Source organism: Equus przewalskii, chromosome 18 (assembly GCF_037783145.1).
Source record: "Equus przewalskii isolate Varuska chromosome 18, EquPr2, whole genome shotgun sequence".
NCBI classification, from domain to species: Eukaryota; Metazoa; Chordata; class Mammalia; order Perissodactyla; family Equidae; genus Equus; species Equus przewalskii.
Genome location: NC_091848.1, coordinates 35,989,252 through 36,008,406, shown reverse-complemented (window position 1 = coordinate 36,008,406; position 19,155 = coordinate 35,989,252). Strand labels below are relative to the sequence as shown.

The 19,155-nt window shown below is 36.3% G+C and overlaps 1 protein-coding gene across 2 annotated transcripts in view; it reads right to left on the bottom strand.

The window, feature by feature from the left end:
• SNX4 (sorting nexin 4) overlaps positions 1-19,155 on the bottom strand; it is a 59,209-nt gene that overhangs the window by 20,799 nt on the left and 19,255 nt on the right. For both annotated transcript variants that reach the window (XM_070583636.1, XM_070583637.1), the window contains exons 6-8: positions 14,432-14,487; positions 10,566-10,638; positions 3,707-3,768 (exon numbers count right to left, since the gene is read on the bottom strand). In XM_070583636.1, the coding sequence (XP_070439737.1) occupies positions 3,707-3,768; positions 10,566-10,638; positions 14,432-14,487 (191 nt within the window). The remainder of the gene's footprint in view (positions 1-3,706; positions 3,769-10,565; positions 10,639-14,431; positions 14,488-19,155) is intronic.

Here is a 19,155-nt window from a genome sequence, read left to right as displayed (position 1 = left end):
CAAACTTAACCACTCGGCCACGGGGCCAGTCCCAATGAGAAATTTTTTTTACACTCCATAGTGGGGAAGACCTTATTAAGATATACACAAAAATCAGAGGCTATTATTTTAGAAAGGAGAAAAGCTAATCATTTATATGTAACTGAATTTAATAAACAGAATATATTTCTGCCTATTAAAAGCCAACATAAGAAAAGTCAGGGGCTGGCCCCGTGGCCAGTGGTTGAGTTCATGTGCTCTGCTTTGGCAGCCCAGGGTTTCACCGATTTGGATCCTGGGCGTGGACATGGCATCACTCATCAAGCCATGCTGAGGCGGCATCCCACATGCCACAGCTAGAAGGACCCACAACTAAAAATACACAACTATGTACTGGGGGCTTTGGGAGAAAAAGGAAAAATAAAATCTTAAAAAAAAAAAATCAAAAAACACACGACGAATGAAAAAAAAAATGCAATTCATTTCACAAATTCCTCATTTTCCTAAAAGATAAAGAATTCCTGCAAATCAATTAAGAAATCAGACTTCCAGCCAAAGAGAAAAAAAGGTGAAATATATATACAGACAACTTATGAAATAGCAAAAAACTGGCTGTTAATCACAGGAAGAAAAGTCTGAGTTCACTCATAATTAGAGAAATGCAAATTATAACTACAGTGAGAAACCATTTTCCACCATCAGTCTGGTAAAGACAAAAGTTTGCTAACACATTCTTAGGGTGAGGGTATGAGGAAACAGATGCTAATACCTTGCTGGTGGGAGTTTAATATTTTCTATACAGGACAAATTGGCAATATCTACCAACACTACAAATGCAATTATCCTTAGACCCAGTAACAACACTTGTAGAATTTTATCCACCTATACTCATACGTGCGTGTGAACTGACACACACAAGAATAGTTATTGCAGCATTGAATGCAATAGCAGAAGACTGGAAACAATTACCAAGAAACTGGTTAAATAAATTATGACACCCTTGCTCAATAAAGCCCAATCCAGGACTGGTAACAATACATCTTGGAGAGCAGTTCTTAAGCGAAAAAAGCAAGGTAAAACAAGTGAACACAGCAATGCATACAACATTCTCCCTTTTCATGGTAAGGAAAAAAAAAGAGGAAAATGCATTTGTTTGTATGTTAATATATTACATTTATAGTGTTACATTTTACTATAAGTATACACAAGAAGCTGACATTAGTTGCCTCAGAGGAGAAGACTAGGTGGTTGGCACACAGGGGTAAAGAGAGTTTTCACTGTATAAGCTTTAGTTTTTGGTGAATTTTGTGCCACATGAATGTATAACCTATTCAAAAATGTAAAATGAGTCATATTTTTAAATTAATTCAATCAAAAGGACTTACAAGGGAACATTAGCAAGGACATTTTTCTTATAAAAAGATATAGATACTAACTTCTAAAATGTCACAAGCAAAATAATGAACACACACAAAAATTCATAAAAGAAACGTTCAAAACTAGGTTGAATAGGAGTGGCAAGAGTGGGCACCCATGTCTTGTTCCTGTTTTCAGAGGGATGGCGTTCAGTTTTTCACTATTAAGTAAGATGTTGTCTGTTCGTTTGTCATATGTGGCCTTTATTATGTTGGGGTGACTTCCTTCTTTACCCATTTTATTGAGAATTGGATCATCTTGTCAAATGTTTCCCCTGCATCTATTGAGATGATCATGTGATTCATGAGGTGTATCATGGTGACTGATTTGCGGATGTTAAGCCACCCCTGTGTCCCTGGAATAAATCCCACTTCATCGTGGTGTATGATCCTTTTAATGTATTGCTGTATTTGGTTTGACAACATTTCGTTGAGGATTTTTGCATCTACGTTCATCAGTGATACTGGCTTGTAGTTTTCCTTCTTTGTGTTGCCTTGTCTGGTTTTGGTATCAGGGTGATGTTGGCCTCATAGAATGTGTTAGGCAGCATTCCATCTTCTTCAATTTTTCAGAATAGTTTGAGAAGGATAGGTACTAAATCTTCTCTGAATGTTTGGTAGAATTCTCCAGAGAAGCCATCTGGTCCTGGACTTTTGTTTTTGGAGAGGTTTTCAATTACTGTTTCAATCTCTGTACTTGTGAATGGTCTATTCAGCTTCTCTTTTTCTTATTTATTCTGTTTTTGGAGGTTGTATGAGTCTAGGAATTCATCCATTTCTTCTAGGTTATTGAATTTGTGGGCATATAGTTTTTCATAGTATTCTCTTATAATATTTTGCATTTCTGGAGTATCTGTTGTAATTTCTCCTCTTCTATTTCTAATTTTATTTATTTGAATTTTCTTTTTTTCTTGGTAGTCTGGCTAAGGGTTTGTCAATTTTGTTTATCTCCTATTAATCCTTCCTACTGTCTTTTTAGTCTATTTCATTTATTTCTCCTCTAATTTTTACTATTTCCCTCCTTCTGCTAACTTTGGGATTGTTTGTTCTTCTTTTTCTAGCTCTGTGAGGTGCATTTTAAGATTACTTACTACTAGGTGTTTTGTGTTTTTTTTGACGAAGATTAGCCCTGAGCTAACATCCGCTGCCAATCCTCCTCTTTTTTGCTAAGGGAGACTGGCCCTGAGCTAACATTTGTGCCCATCTTCCTCTCCTTTATGTGTGGGACACCTACCACAGCATGGCTTGCCAAGCAGTGCCATTTCCACACCCAGGATCTGAACCAGTGAATCCTGGGCTGCTGAAGTGGAACGTGTGAACTTAACCTCTATGCCACCTACTTCTGGGTATTTATCCAAAGAATTTGAAATCAATGATCGAAAGAGATTTATGCGCCCCTATGTTCACTGCAGCATTATTCACAATAGCCAAGATGTGGAAGTAACTCAAGTGCCCTTCTACAGATGAATGGATAAAGAAGATGTGGCATATATATCCAATGGAATATGACTCAGCCATAAAAAAGGACAAAATTGTCCCATTTGCAACAACGTGGATGGATCTTGAGGGTATGATGTTAAGCAAAATAAGCCAGAAGGAGAAAGATAAACACTGCGTGATTTCACTCATATGTGGAGGATAACAAATACATGGATAAAGAGAACAGATTAGTGGTTACCAGAGGTGAAGGCGGCTGGCTGGTGGGCAAAAGGGATAAAGGGGCACATAAGTATGGTGATGGATAAAAATTAGAGGACTGGGGGTGAGCATGATGAAGTGAATTCAGGAAGTGATAAACAGTAATACACACCCGAAATTAAACAATGTTATAAACCATTATAATCCCAATAAAATTACTTGGGGGGAAAAAAGAAAAAGAAAGGTTCAAAAACCACCAAAATGTACAAGTTATATATACAAGCAAATATTCTAATTTACACTAAAATTATCCTAAGACTGAAAAATCCATCTTGCAAAAAAGCCTTCAGAAATTATAAAGCGACACAAAGAAAGAAAAAAGAAAAATCACTAATTAATGAGACAGTGATTTCCAACGGAATCTTCTTGGGCATTCTGCCAAGAAGGTAAAAGGCACTGCTCCTTGCTTCAGAGCAGTTTCACTTTTATTTGCTCAATATATTGGACTTCCTCACTATTTTTTATTTAAAGAAAGGCTTTAAAATGAAAACTTTAAAAACCACTACTACAGGACATCATTTAAAAACATAATCTTCTATTTTCAAGAATTATAGTTCTCAGGTAAAAAGTGAATTAAAGCTAATCTTTATTTTTAAAGTTTGTATAATGCTTACCTGAAAACTCGCCCATAATTCCCGTGTACTTTATATACACCATAGAGTCGATCTGCTACTCTCTGGAAGAAATATTTAAAAGAAATTGCTATTAGGTCAAAGTTATATACAGACTACTTTAAAAAAAATATTTCATCCTCATAAAAAATGCATACTTGGGGCTGGCCCAGTGGTGTAATGGTTCAGTTCGCATGCTCCGTTTTGACGGCCTGGGGTTCATGGGTTCGGATGCTGGGTGCGGACCTAAACACCACTCATCAAGCCATGCTGTGGCAGCATACCATATACGAAGTGGAAGAAGATTGGCATGGATGTTAGCTCAGGGCCAATGTTCCTCAAGCAAAAAGAGGAAGACTGGTAACAAATGATAGCTCATGGCCAATCTTCCTCACAAAAAAATTAAATTATAAATAAATAAACGCTTAGTACAATAAACTTGGAAAACATGGAAAAGAAAAAACTTAAATCTTCCAGTTTCATCACAGGGAAAAAACCCCCAAACTAGTGTTTTCATCATATTTATCGAATCGCTTTCATACTTCTTTCTATATATACAAGTTTTAATTATTGCTTTTAAACTTCCTATATCAAGAATGGTAATATTTTTATCCAGCAGGTTATTACTTTTAACAGGTACCCCTTTAAACAGCTGTATAACATTCAAGCTAGTAGTATATAAAATATATAAGCATTTCTTGTTGAATATTTAGTTATCCCTAATTTCTTCAGTATTATAAATAATGTTGTAATAAGTATCTCTGAGAGTAAGGCTTTTTCCAAATTTCAGGTTGTTTCCTTATAGAGTCCCCAAAGTGTAAATTCCACTAAAAATATAAATTGTCAATTCTATTGATAGTTTTAGACAAACGCTGAACACATGCAACAGACTTCTATGCTACTTTATTAATATAACTCCTTCTAACCAACAAACACATTAGACAGTTTAATAACAACAGAATTAGAATTTAGATCCCTCGGATGAAATACGTACTGCCCAGTCATTCACACAAACTTTACGAAAGACAAAACAAAACACCACACGCGGTAATTTGCTTTACCTTCCCCTAAAGTGTTACAGACATGAACTGGAAGACCAAAAGCTAAACCCACATAAAACCCTTGAAAAAAACTCCTGGTATACAGTTTCTAAATGTAAATCCTGAGGATAAATTACCTAATCCCTTACTCAAACATGAGGAATTTGAGGAATTAGGCATTAACCATAGAACAAATTTTTTTTGTCTTCTTCTCCCTAAAGCCCCCCAGTACATAGTTGTATATTCCAGCTGTGAGCGCCTCTGGTTGTGCTATGTGGGACGCCGCCTCAGCACGGCCTGATGAGTGGTGCCATGTCCACGCCCAGGATCTGAACTGACGGGAAACCCAGGGCCTGCCAAGCAGAGCGGGTAAACTTAACCACTCGGCCTCGGGGCCAGCTCCCCATACAACAAATCTTAACCCTTTCAATACTTCAGCTGCAAGTGAACAAACCACCATTATAAATACCTGGAGCAGGTGTGAGAGGATCATAAAATCTTTTCCACCTCTCCTTGGCCCGCTCTGGAGGAACACATACCCACTGGACTAAGGAGCAGCACACTGCAGGTCTGCAGATTGTTTCTGTGAAGTCTTATTGAACACAGACATGCTCATTCACGTTAGCACTGTCTACGGCTGCTTTCATAGCAGGGCTAAATAGATTCAACAGGGACCATATGGCCCAAAAAGCTGAAAATATTTACCATCTGGCTTTCAGAAAAAGTTTGCCAGTTGCTACACTAGACTCCACTTTCAGGACAAAGTTCAGTCTTTATTCTGCAAGAAGCTTTCTAAGGTTGTTCCCAAACTTCTATGCTAATTTCTCTAGGATATTATTTCCCAATTATTTTTTGAGAGTCCTATAGCATGTCAAAAGTTGCTTGTTTTTTTTAAAGTGGTTTCACCGTCAAGTAAGTTTGGGAAACCCTGAGATAAAGTTTAACAGGTTTCTTTCCTGCAGGACTTTTTAGATGTTTAACACCACGTGTGAATCATGACTGTTGAAGAGAGAGATGGTTTGCAGCAGGGAACATCTTACAGGACTGGCATTCCAAGGAGTATAAAATGGAAAATGCCATTCTAGACCACTAACTTTTCTAGATCCTCATACTTTTAAAGATAAAACCTCCTCTTGAAAGCTGAGCATTTTATCATCCACTTAAGATATCAACGATGAAAGAGAAGGAGAGAGCTTATTAAATAACCACGTAAGAACAAAAACTAGAAGCAACATAACTGCAAAATGCAGATTCAAAATAAATGTCCAAAGAAAAAGTGTGTGAATTCCAGGTATTTAAAAGTTTATTTCTTTAAAGTCTATCACTCCTGGCAGCTAATATAAAAGGAGTTTCTACCATAGTAATTAGAGCTCTGGAAAATATTCTGGTCCATAGAGCATGACAAAAAGAGGAGTTTTCTAAAAGAGGAACAATCACATGAGGAACTACTCTACTCATGAACTAGGCCACAAAGAGACACTCAGCACTTGTTACTGGACCAAAGAAGTTTCTGGTATGAACTATTCATGGAAACAAATTCTTCTAGCAAACCAAAACATGAAATGACTTCTGTCTAGATCGTCAGGCAGTGAGAAAGAAGATGAAGCAAAAAAACCTCTATAAACCAAAAATGATCATTTCTAGAGAAAAGGAAAGACAAAAGTGGCAGAGAAATAAAACATGGATTATGAAAACCTGAAACCAGATTAATTCAATGATCGTTGGTAATCAAAAATATTCGTGCCAGGGGCCAGCCCCATGGCCAAGTGGTTAAGTTTGCGTTCTCTGCTTCGGCAGCCCAGGGTTTCACTGGTTCGGATCCTGGGTGCGGACATGACACCGCTCATCAGGCCATGCTGAGGCGGCGTCCCACATAGCACAACTAGAAGGACCCACAACTACAACACACAACTATGTACTGGGGGGCTTTGGGGAGAAAAAGGAAAAATAGAATCTTAAAAACAAAAAAATTGGTGCCAGGAAAAAGGGGCTGTACCTAATGACTTAGTCTAGACTGCTATTCAATTTCATTTCTGTTGACAAGTCTTTCTTTTTGAAAACTGATCATCTGACATTTGGCAGTGGAGGACTGACACTGAGCAAATTCTATGACAAGAGAAGAAATCTGACAGACTCATTCAATGACCCCCCCCCCAGTTGTGCATGATTTGGAACTGATGAGAATGCCTTCTCTATCCTCACTGAAGTAGTAGGTGTTTAAATGTTAAAAAGGACAAAGTTTTATGACATTCTATGAGATGACCTTATTTTGAAAATCTGGACTTGACTTTTCTTTTGAATTATCTCCTATGGAGTCAAAGATTATGAGATTTAAGACTCTTGATAGTGAACTGCCAAAAGGGTTCCCAAAGGAGCTGTATGCGATACTTTACACTGTCACCATCCCCAAACAGTTCACAAACATTAGATATTACCATCTTCAGAAATGACTACAAATTAAATATACAGTATCTCAATAACTATAATTTGCATTTTTAGAGTACTAGCAAAGTTAAACATTCCCCCCTCCCTTTTAAATTTGATTTCTCCTAGCGAGGCAGCATAAGGGTGGAAAAAGTAAGGGATTTGGAGTCAGACAAATGTGAGTTCAAATTCCAGCTCCTTCTTACTTTAGGTTTTGACTTTGGAGAATTTATTAAACCACTCCAAGCCTTAGTATTATGTGTTTCTCTTGGAAATGTGGAAATGACCTTCATCATATTACTTTGTGAGCATTAAATAAGATGACATTTGTAAGGTTCCTGGGAATAAGCAAGGGGGCTTAACGAAAATGAACTCTCTTCTCCCTCAATCTACTTGAATTCACGTCCTTTGTCAAAGCATCCTTGAAGGTAGTTAAGAGTATGAGCTCTGGAGTCAGATAGACAAAGGTTTAAATTCTAGCTCCACATATCTACAGTGTGATCTTTGACAAATTACTCAACTTCATTTGCCTTTGTTTCCAAATCTATTAAATGGTAACAGCACATGCCTTCAAAGGGCTACTGTGGGAATTAACGAAGAAAAATATATAATATGCTTGAGCACCGTGGCTGAAATACAGTGGTAAATAAAAGTTAGATATCAGTATTATTTTTCTTTTGTTTTAGTGTATGAAACACAAATTATCTCAAGTCTCACAATTCTACGAATAAGGCACTCATTCATATAACAAATATTTATTCAGTACCTAACAATGTGCCAGGCCGATATTCTCATTTCCCAGCAAAGCAAACAAACTGAAAGGTTACTGGATTTGCCTGAATGACCTGAGAAATGGCAGAGACAAGTTTCAAACCCAGCTCCTCTAGTCTAAGGCCATCCACCCTTTCTGGTTGATCTGTTTTGGTGTCCTAAATATTTAACTCTTTAATCTGTAAGGTATTTTTTGCCTTTTCTACTTTTGAAAGAATTCTCCTTGACAGAAAAGACAATCAAACAATTCTACTTTCCCTTCACTGTTAACAATTCATCATCGTGCGTCTAAGCCGCCTTCTCTCGATGCTCTGAATGGTCTCCCTGTGGTGCCTTCTGCGTTGTGTGCAGGCTTCTGTCAGGGTAGGGCTTTAACCTGCCATTTTTACTTTTCTGTTACTGTCCATGACTAAAGAGCCTTTCTCCCAATTTTAGAACAATCAGAATTTTCACTCATCAGAAAGCATTCCGTATTTTTCATTGGCATTTCTCTCACTTGTACAGACTCACAGATTAATGCTGCCTTTCCCTTGAAGAGCTCAAGCTATCTTTCATGTCAATAAAGTTCTGAAACCTGTTTTCATAAAGTTCAGGATAAATATCTACACCCAGCATTCTCTTACCTGTGCATCATAAACTCTTTGTTGACAAGGTCGTTTTCTTCAAAGTTTCTTGTCACATATACATTACTAACCAGTTCACCCTGGTTGGTTATAATTAAGTTAAAGAAGCAATTTATCTTAGTGCTTTCTCAAATCTTTTAAAACATAACCCTGTCAGCATATACATTCATTTATTCATTCATTCAATGCATATATGTAGCGAGTGCCTACTATGAGTTGAGCATTATTCTAGGGATTTCACAGTGAGAAAACAAAGCTCCTGCCCTCGTGGAGCTCACGTATACTAGGTACGGGAGATAGTTAACACAAATAAGTACAGAATACAACGTCAGACAGTGTTGCTATAAAGACAACAGCAATGACAGAAAAGTGCATCTTATTTTATATCTCATATGTTTTATGAAAGCAGTCATCCATAGCCTCTTTCAGGCTAAATGAGCTGTAGCACAGTCTCTCAACAACGACAATCATTTCCCCCTCCCTTAAATCTCACTTAAATTTACTCCCTATGTTTAACAGATTTTCTGAGAGTTTAACTGTTACAATTTGTTCAATTTACCACTCATCTGAGGTTTCTGATAAATCTGATTCTGGCTGGTTTCTCTGCTTTGTCCCTTAGTTTCTTCTGGGCATGAAAGACTGCGAGCCTCTGCCTACCCGAGACTCCCAGATCTGTTAACCCTCCTGCCAAACAACGCTTTCCACAGTGTCCCCCTCTTCCCTGTGTTTGAAGGCCTTTTAGGAGAACACAATTTTCATACTCAGCCAGATCTCTAATTTAAGTAGATTTTCCCACTTTTCTGGCACAGAAAACAAAGCAGTATGAATTATTCTTCATTTTCTGCAGCATCTCTGTCTCCCACCTCCACTTTCCACAAGAACTGTTGCCTAATTTATTTGGGTAATTTCAAGGCCAGTAAAGGCCTAGAAATTTTATCTCATTAATCCACAGTCCTTTCCAATACCCAGTTTGTGACTGTAGCCTAATACTTCTCACAGGTACTTTTTCTTTTCCTAGAAAGTACCTTAGAATTTATTTAAGGAGTCCAATGGTACTCTGAATGGTTAAAAAGAAGACTGGGCCAATACGAGGATCTTTCATATCGTCACATATACATTACTGGATTTTTTCCCCTTGTTCTATTTTTTTATACTTATTATGGACATCGTCAAACATACAAAATGTAGAGAACAGTAGGATATACTTCCAGTTCCCAATGTTCACCTTCAATAATTACTATATGGCCAATCTAGTTTCATCGAAAGCTGTCCCCAGTCTCTACTCCTTACCAGTAGACTCTTCCATTAAAACAAATCCCAGATAATAAATGTCATTGCAAGAGGATTCCAATCAGCACAAGATATGATCCTGAACCCCGTAACCCACTGTCTTTCAAAGCCTTTAAGGAAAGTTCTAAGGTTTCCTCTAGGTTACCCCAAAGGGTCAGAGAGGATGATACAACATTTTACAGGTACATTAATTTACCCAAAAGCATTTTTCTCCATGTCTGCTATAGCCAAACTATATGGCTAAATACAATGATTATTCCTTGATTTCTAGTTCCTTTTTCCATGGCAGACCGTTACCTCACATAAGTTTCTTTAGTAGAATTTAGGAGCATGGACACAGGATGGCCTAACATATGTAAACTATTTCATAGACCCTAAAAAAAACCTTGAAAGAATAGGATATTATCATATGTAGATCTAAAATTCCACACTTACTTAATTATATTCCAACACTGAAATAGTAGGTCTTTTGACAAGATGTCAAAACAACAATATACAAACTGCCGAGAAGACAACAGGCTAAAACACTTTGTTTTTTATGTCAGAAAACATTTCCCATTTTTTTAAAAAGCAGTTTGGATGATGAACACACTAAATTTGAATGTAAAAATCAGTTATTCATCATAAATAGTATCCATTACTTAAAAACATGATGATTAAATGAGAAGCACGTCCTTATAAATGTGTGTCAAAAAGCTCTCGGTGACTACTTACAGCTCTAACTCGAAGAAGGTGTGAGATGACGGACTGTAGTTCGTCACTGTAGTGTTTTAGTTCAGTAAATCTCCTGAAACATAAAACAAAACATCATTTTTCTCATGAAAACAAGTCAAAAACTGAAAAACAAATCATTAGTTCCTGAGAATAATAAAACTGATTCTCTTTAACGACATGCTGGCCTTGAACATTTACACACCAATACAAATTTTAAAAATTCTAAAATAAAACAATCAAACTTTCTTTTGATATTTTTAGAGCCAAGAAAAGATGTCATACTTCATAATCTACACTGTGGGAGTGAGAGAGATAAAATTTGGTGGTATGAGAAATTACTTGAAAACAAACAACAGGAAAAAATTTATGGTGCTAATACAATCTTACGCTGCAACCATAAACTCCTGGTCTCTAACTTCAACTGTAATGCTACTCAGTGATCTTTGCTTCCCTAATCTAATAACTGCTCTTCTCCATAAAGACCAGAGACTTCTGATACCACCACCCACTACTCTCCAACTAAGCTTCATAGATTAAACAGAAGCCATCAGATAGGAACTCCCTCCACCTCCTGCCAGTAAACTTAGAAACTTTCCCATACCTACACCCTTCTTCCCATCCAACACTAGATTCTATCCCAGCTACACCCCATATTGCTATTTTCTAACTTCCTCTCTCTACAAGCTCCTCACTAGCATATCAATTTATTTAGGGTCTCTCCCAGATTACAATACACTTACATATTCCCTTAACAACAGAACCAACTGTTAACACCTTCTCAATACCACCCCTTTCACAGCCACTTTTACAGGGCACTCTCTCTTTAGCAACACCTTTATCTTCCCTTCCCATGCACTGCTCAGTTCACTACAATCCAGTTCTGCCTCCAGCACAATAGTGGAGAAATATTCCTGACAAAGTCACCTACTATTTTCATGTTGCTAAAATCCACTAATGTACGTTAGTCCTCACCTTACTTGATCTTTCCAGCAAAACTGGAACTTAACCCTCCTAAAAACTTTGTTCCCTTGACATCAGTGCTATTTCCCATGATTTTCCTTTCACTCTCTGGTCACTCCTAAAGTTTTTTTACAGTGCTCTCTTTCTTCACTCATCTCTTACGCCTCCAACTTTAGTGTGCAAAGAACTCCTGAAGTGTTTGTTAAAACACTACTGAAGGTGTCTCAGTAACAGACGGCTGTAAATAACCACAACAACCGTACACAGAGGTCCTAGTGGGACTCAGGAATCTGAATTTACTACAAGCTTGCCCATGGGATTCAGATGCTGGTAATCCTAAAATTACACTTTGGATAAAGTGCTGGCTTCTTTAGGGTGCAGTCCTAGGTCCTTATCCATTTTACAACCAATCCTTGAATCTACACACTCCATGTGACTTGTCATTCACAAGTCTTCACAATTACGATCTGCATGCTGCTGAATTCCAAATTTCCACCTCCAGTCCAAATCTTTCTCTTAAATAGCAGATCTATAGATGAAGCCAAGTGACTTGGAGACATCTGTAATTACTTACATGTCCAAAGTAAGCAATTTATCTTTCCCTATTCCCCAAAATCTCTCTCCTCTGTATTCCCTAGCACTTTAAAGAATGAAACCTGGGAGCCATCTGTACTTCCTTCCCCTCTCTTTCACCCCATACATTCTACTAATCCCTGGGTCTACCTCCTAAATAGTGCCCATATATTGTTTAAATATTGCCACATAAAAGTGGAAGACTCAAGGTCTTCCTCCTCACTGCTCTTAACAATCTAGTTTGAAGAAAGCTAAACATGTATGAAGCAAGTATTAATTTGGTAATCCCTCTGAAACAATCTTTCTGGTTTTCTAGATCTTAAGAAAGGAGAGAATAAAACTATTTTACTGATATCAACTATTTTAGTAATGGTATAAAATAATTAATCTATTGGGACAGTTAGACCTAGAACAGAGATTCTGTATATTAAGAATCTGTTCTAATAATGACTGATGTAGACAATTCTCTTACCTAGAACTTAAGGCAAACAAATCCTATTAGTAATTACACATTAATTATACACTTTAACAAGGACTAGGGGCAAAACACTGCCTTGGTTATGTTGTTGTCATATCACATTTAAAATTCTATATGTAATATGGATATTAAGTAAAATTTAGCAATCTAGAAAATGAGATTAGGTCAGAAAAGGGAAGACAAATATTCAACTGGGAAAGTATTTTTCATTAAATTGAAAAACATTCAACTAATAAAATGTTAATATTAAAATATTAATTTAAAAATAGTCTCATCTACATGTTCCTCTAATGAACGTGTATCTACTAATGTCATAAACTTTGCTTATTAGGTTTTCCAAAGCATTTTCTGGAGGGTGACATAATTTTAGTTCTTAATCTAGAGAACATCTCTTTTATACCATAGATGTCATTATAACAGTTATAAAACCTTAGTGAAACCTTAAATGCATATTACAAAGTGAAAGAAGCCAATCTGAAAAGGTCACATACTATACGATAGGACATTCTGGAAAAGGCAAAACTATGGAGGCAGTGAAAAGATCAGTGGTTGCCAGGGCTGTAGGGAGGGAGGGATAAATAGGCAGAACAAAGAGGATTTTTAAGGCAGTGATAATACTTTGTATATTATTATAATCATGCATACATGTCATTATACATTTGTCAAACTCATATAATATACAACACCAAGAGTGAACCCTAAAGTAAACTACAAACTTGGGATGACAATGATGTGTCAATGTAGGTCCATCAATTGTAACAAATGTACCACTCTGGTGCGGCATAATGATAGTGGAGGAGGCTGTGCATATGTAGGGCCAGGGGGCATATGGGAGCTCTGTACTTTCTACTCAATTTTGCTGTGAACCTAAAACTACCCTTAAGAAATAAAGTCTATTAAAAAAACCCCACATCTCAATGGTTATCATCACAATTTCCTAAGTCCCAAAACTTTAAAATATTTCTATTTTATATTCAAAATTTACATTAAAAACCAGAGGCATTATGGTAATGTGTTATTGTTTATAAAGTCAGGCATAATAGGCTATTAGACTATGCAAACTTGGCCTTTGTCTGCTAAGAATTTGCACTGTGTAGAAATTAATGCGGAAGGCCTAACTAGAGAAATTCATCATAAACTTGGTCACCAAAAATGGGAAAGTCTTCTCTGCCTAAGCACACTTCTAACTGAAAAACTCGGCTGAACCAAACACCAGGTAAAGGTCCACACAGTGAAGAGTCTGGACAATTATCCACCAAATTCAGATAACGAACAAGCCAAAATCTTAATACCCAAGTCCCATCCTATGGAAAGATATTTCTGAATACACTGGCTTCCCATAACACAGAAATGCTCTCACAAACACCAAACTAACATTAATGAAGTCAAGTAACTGTCATATAAATACATCTCCATGAATTATACTGGTATGCATTTATCTATCAAGTTTTCTTGGTATACAAAGTAGAAAGTTTATTATCAAAATCTATATATAATATATAACCTTCTCCTCTTGAGCTCTGCAGATATTTGACAAGCAAATTCATAAAAGAAAAACTATTTTGTATGAAATTACTTTTCTCATTTTTCTGATATCTTCAACAACATTTAATAAACCCTCCTAGGAAAAGGCAGTGGCTTAATTTTCTAAAACTTCAGTTACTCACAACCTTAAATCCAATTAAGTTACCAAATTTCAAAATCAGTTTTAGACTATAAAAGGATTTCACTGAATGTGAAGTACTATTTAAAGTATTTAGCAAATAAAGTGCATACATTCAGAAATGAAAAATTAAATAGATTGATAGGCATCATTCAAAACAACATTGTAACTGTTATTAAAACAAAACCTTACTTGTCTGGGTTTTTCACTCTGAATGTTGCATTAAGCGCTTTTAACCTGGAGTCTGCCTGGAAAAAATAATTTATTCACTTAATACAATTACATTTCAGGGTATAAATCCAAACAGTTTTACTTTCCCTTTAGAATTAAGATGCTCAAGTACAGTTTTCTTCATAGCATTTGTGTCAAATACATTAAACATACCTAAAAAACCAGCTTAGTAGTTATTTTTGAAAACACTACAAAAATAATGTTATAAATTAAACTGAATACACGGCATTCAATGATACCAAAGTAACACAAGTGTAAACACCAACACACTAACAGGCACGTAGCTCTGATTATTATAACTCAGAATAGGTCGTGTGAAAAAAAATAGTTTACTTTTTCTTTAAATCAAGAAAAGCAATGCTCTGTATAACCAAACTAAATAAAACTACAGCTGTGACACCTGTGCATTAATGAGGGTAGTTCTCAGGTGGAATCCAAACCAAATGTATATCGGTTTTTCTCATTTTCATGATCAGTATTTTAGAAAAAAAGAAATATGGAAATACCTGTATTAAAGTAAAACAAGCTAGATGACATCAAATTACTTACTAGCTGGCAGAAAATGTTACAGCAAACCTTAACTATCTTATTTCTAGATAACTGCTCTCAAAGGAAGGACAGAGGGATCAACAATAAATAATTTCCTTGCATAAATTTATACTTAACGTATCTAAATCCTATCCTAAGTTCTCATTTAAAAGAAAAAACCTCACTAAATTACTTTTCTGACCAGGGCACAGAAACCAGGATTCATCAAAGGAAGCTCAATCAGGAATCAATTTCACTATCTGGTTGGTTTTGAAAATTCCAATCAGTTCGAAAATTTTACATTATTCCATCTTCCAATCTGTAATTATAAATACTCCAAAATAATAAAACAAACAAACAAAACAAAAACAGGAGGGATCCCCAGATTACCTGGCTAAGAAAATAAAAACAAATGCAACAAATATGGTCCTCCATCAACTCAGCCTCCTAGCACTTCAGATCAAAAGAAATTCTAAGAGCTGTCAAGAGGTAAAGAGGCTTAGTTTGTCACTGATCTCAGGGGATTCTCTTATTTCTCAAATCAGTGTTTCACCAATTCTTGACCTTTCTTACATCTCCAGGGCAAAAAAGCTAATACATGTGAAGTCCTTACAAATAAAAGCACCAATGAATTTAAGGCATATATTACTTCCTAATGTTCTTTAAGTTAATTAAAATCACTAAACACTAAAGTGTTAATGACTTAATAGTCACATGAAAATGTGATTCTTTAAATGAGGATGAAATTACATAAAAACGAGTAAAGAAGAAAATTTTCATTTGTACCTTTTCTTGAATCTCATACTTCTTAATACCATCAACTTGTTTTTTACTTTTAATATCACCTATTTACCAATTTAGAAGTCATAAAAATGTAAATTGTCACCATCTTAACCTTTGCTTACCAAATATTCTGTTAGGTCAGGTCATTCACAACATCCAGCTCAATCTATTCATCATTTCACAAGATTCCATAAAAAGAGAAATTGCCTAAATTGTACCAAATTAGAGACTTCTGCCCAAAGCTAGATCTCTAAAAAACTACCTGGACTCTTCCAAATCTGACAAGTAACCAACCATCGCATCAGATTTCCCATTAAATATCTAAAGAAGCCCTTACATCATTGTGTCATACCACTCTATTTCCTTTAACGCAGCACTATCTGAAATCATCCTAGCTGTTTACCTGTTTCCCAGCAGCCCACTAGAATCTAAGAGCCATAAAAAAACCACAATGTGGATGGTGCCCCTGGAGTTGCACAGAGGCTGCTACGGCAATATTTTCATCTGCTTTGTTCATTGCTGCATCCCCAATGCCTCACAAAGCATGGCACAAGATAAACATGTAGTAAATATTGGTTGAATGAAAAGAATAACCTGACTATTCTATAGCCCCAACTTACTACCTTTCCCACAGTCTCCTTTAACCTCCACCTCCCTCTCCCTTTCCAATTCCTATTACACACTTTGCTTTCCTTGTCTTGGACCTTGTCTTTCCTTTATTTCATTTTCTGATTCTTATTGTCCCCCAAACCTTGAGGAGTAAACCACTACCCAGCTTGGCCTCTCTCTAACATTCTTCTTCCTTGGCCCCTAGGTTGACTCCACTGCAGATTTCTTATTATTCCGGTCTTAGCTCAAACATTATCTCTTCAACCATGTGACCCAGTTTGCCCAGGACAGACCTGGTATTACGCCTGTTGTCCCAATCTAATTATTAATAGTGCCCCTTTTTACTCTCAAAAGTGTCCCCATCTGGACAATAAATTTTATGGTCACTTATCTCAAAATAACCCCTGGAAAAAAATCCCGGCTGTCACACGCTTTCACAATGATGATTTATTTCCTTTCTATCATTTCTAAGTAGTTTAAAGTATCTTATTTAAAGGTTAAATTAATGTCTCCATCTAACATATAAGCTCCCTAAGAACACAGAGCTTATGAATGGTTCCAGCCCATTCACTACTGTATCCACAGCACCTAGAAGAGCACATGACGCTCTGCAGGGCCCCAGCATTTGGAATCTCCACGGTGGCTCTCTTGGAGTTCCTGTGCGATACACAGATTAGCAGAGATCCTGTGGGCCCAGATCTTGTCTCTGGTAGTCCTTGTTTCAAGCAACAGACAGAGTTCCAGATTCTTCTGAGTCAGCCTAAATTCATTTAAGGTTTGGGCATATGGATGGCACTTACTTTCATGTAAGTAACTTACTGAGTTAACTGAGTTCAAATGATATTACTTTAAACTAAAGTATCTAGTTTTTATGTTCATTACTCTAGAGATAAAACTCTTTGCTCGGCTTTCACTGAATTGAGTAATATGAGTATTATATAAATGTAATATGAGTATTATATGAACGCTAATCTACAGCAGTGATGAAAAGATCTGTTGCTCACGTTTATGGTAAATAGAGCATGGATAAAAAGAAACTAAATTTTTATAATTATCTTGCTGGACATAATAATTACTCTAAAAAGATTTAAGAAAATATTAATCTAGTAGGCCTAAACTATAGATTAAATTAAACATGTCTGAAAAAAGGAAAATTAAAGTAAGCTGACATTTCAGTTTGAGGATGACAATCTCATAGCCAAGGTCAAATTTTCCTATAAAATACAAATACTTGGTCTGATTTGAAATGATCTCATTTTCACTGAAATATAGTTTCCAACACTTCACCAACTATATTTATAAACATCAATTACATAACTAAGAAGTGAATAGAGAAGTAATATGAGATGCTAATTAAGAAGGGCTTTGAGTCAGGCCTAGACTTGGATTCAGCCTCCATCACTTGAAACTATGTGACCTTGGGTAAGTCACTTCCTAGAGTTCCTCATCTAAAAAATGGGAGTAATACTGAACTAACCTCAAAGGTACTGAGGCAATACTCAGGAAAAAAAGAAAGAAACTACAGTAGATTACAGTACAGTGTTTAGTACACAGTAAACATATAATTATAACGTTAATGATATCAGATAAGATACTGCTTTAAGTTCTAAAAAACTTTTTTTCTTACCATTTTTGACAATCTTACTAAAATTATCTTCCTAAAAGTATCCTTATCTTTCACCTTACTGCAATGTTGTTAAGTTTTAGGCTAGTGGGAATCAGTATGTCTAGGATGAACTCTAGGATTCAGGATTTTAAACAAACAATCCCAACAAATTTAGATGCACAAAGCCCATTAACTGCATTTTAAGAAACACTGAATTAAAAAAATTTTTAAAGAACTAGCTGCATGCTAAAAAATAAAGAAAGAAAGAAACACTGAATTATGAGTACATAGCAAGCATAATTCAAACTTTTCTTGAGGCCCCAAGGTAACCACTATAAACAACTAATACTGAACCCTTCTGTGATGCAGTGAAGCCCTAGGGGCTACACAGGTGTGTGGGGATTTGGCCCCGGGCCACATGCCCCCATACTGCGGCATCTGCCTCTCCTATCATTGTTATCCTTCTTTTCTAGCAGGCTCTGCTGTCAATTATCACTACTGTCATAGCGTGCCTGTCTCCAGTACTATTCACTTTTAAATTTCTTCTAATATGTTGTAGTCTAGAAAATAACCAAGTTGCTTTGAATAACTATAATAAAATTAAGTAAGTCTTATCTGAAAGGACCAAAGTATTTCTATAAGTATAGCAGTAAGCCTGGTTCCGTCCATTGGAACATCTCAGAAGTCAGTTTTCCTTAAATCCCAGCTTTCAGCTGTGATCAGGTTAGTTGTGACTGCCAAATACACGACCTCTGGATAAGTGAAATGTGACTATACATATATATATATATATATATATAACACGTAGGCATGTGGACAATCTCACATACATGTTTGTATGTATGCATGCAAGCACATGTGTGTGAGGTGGTCCAAAAGGTCCCATTTCCTTGATGGAAGGAAGGACTTAAAACAAGAAACAGCCACAATAAAATAAGGAACACCTCAAGACACATAGGTTTCCAAATTTTCTCCATACGTTTATTTCTGGTCCATTTCATTAAAATTCTGACTTTTCAAATTATTATTTTTTATTTTTTTAAAGATTTTATTTCTTCTTTTTCTCCCCAAAGCCCCTCGGTACATAGTTGTGGGTCCTTCTAGTTGTGGTATGTGGGATGCCGCCTCAGCATGGCTTGATGAGCGGTGCCACGTCGGC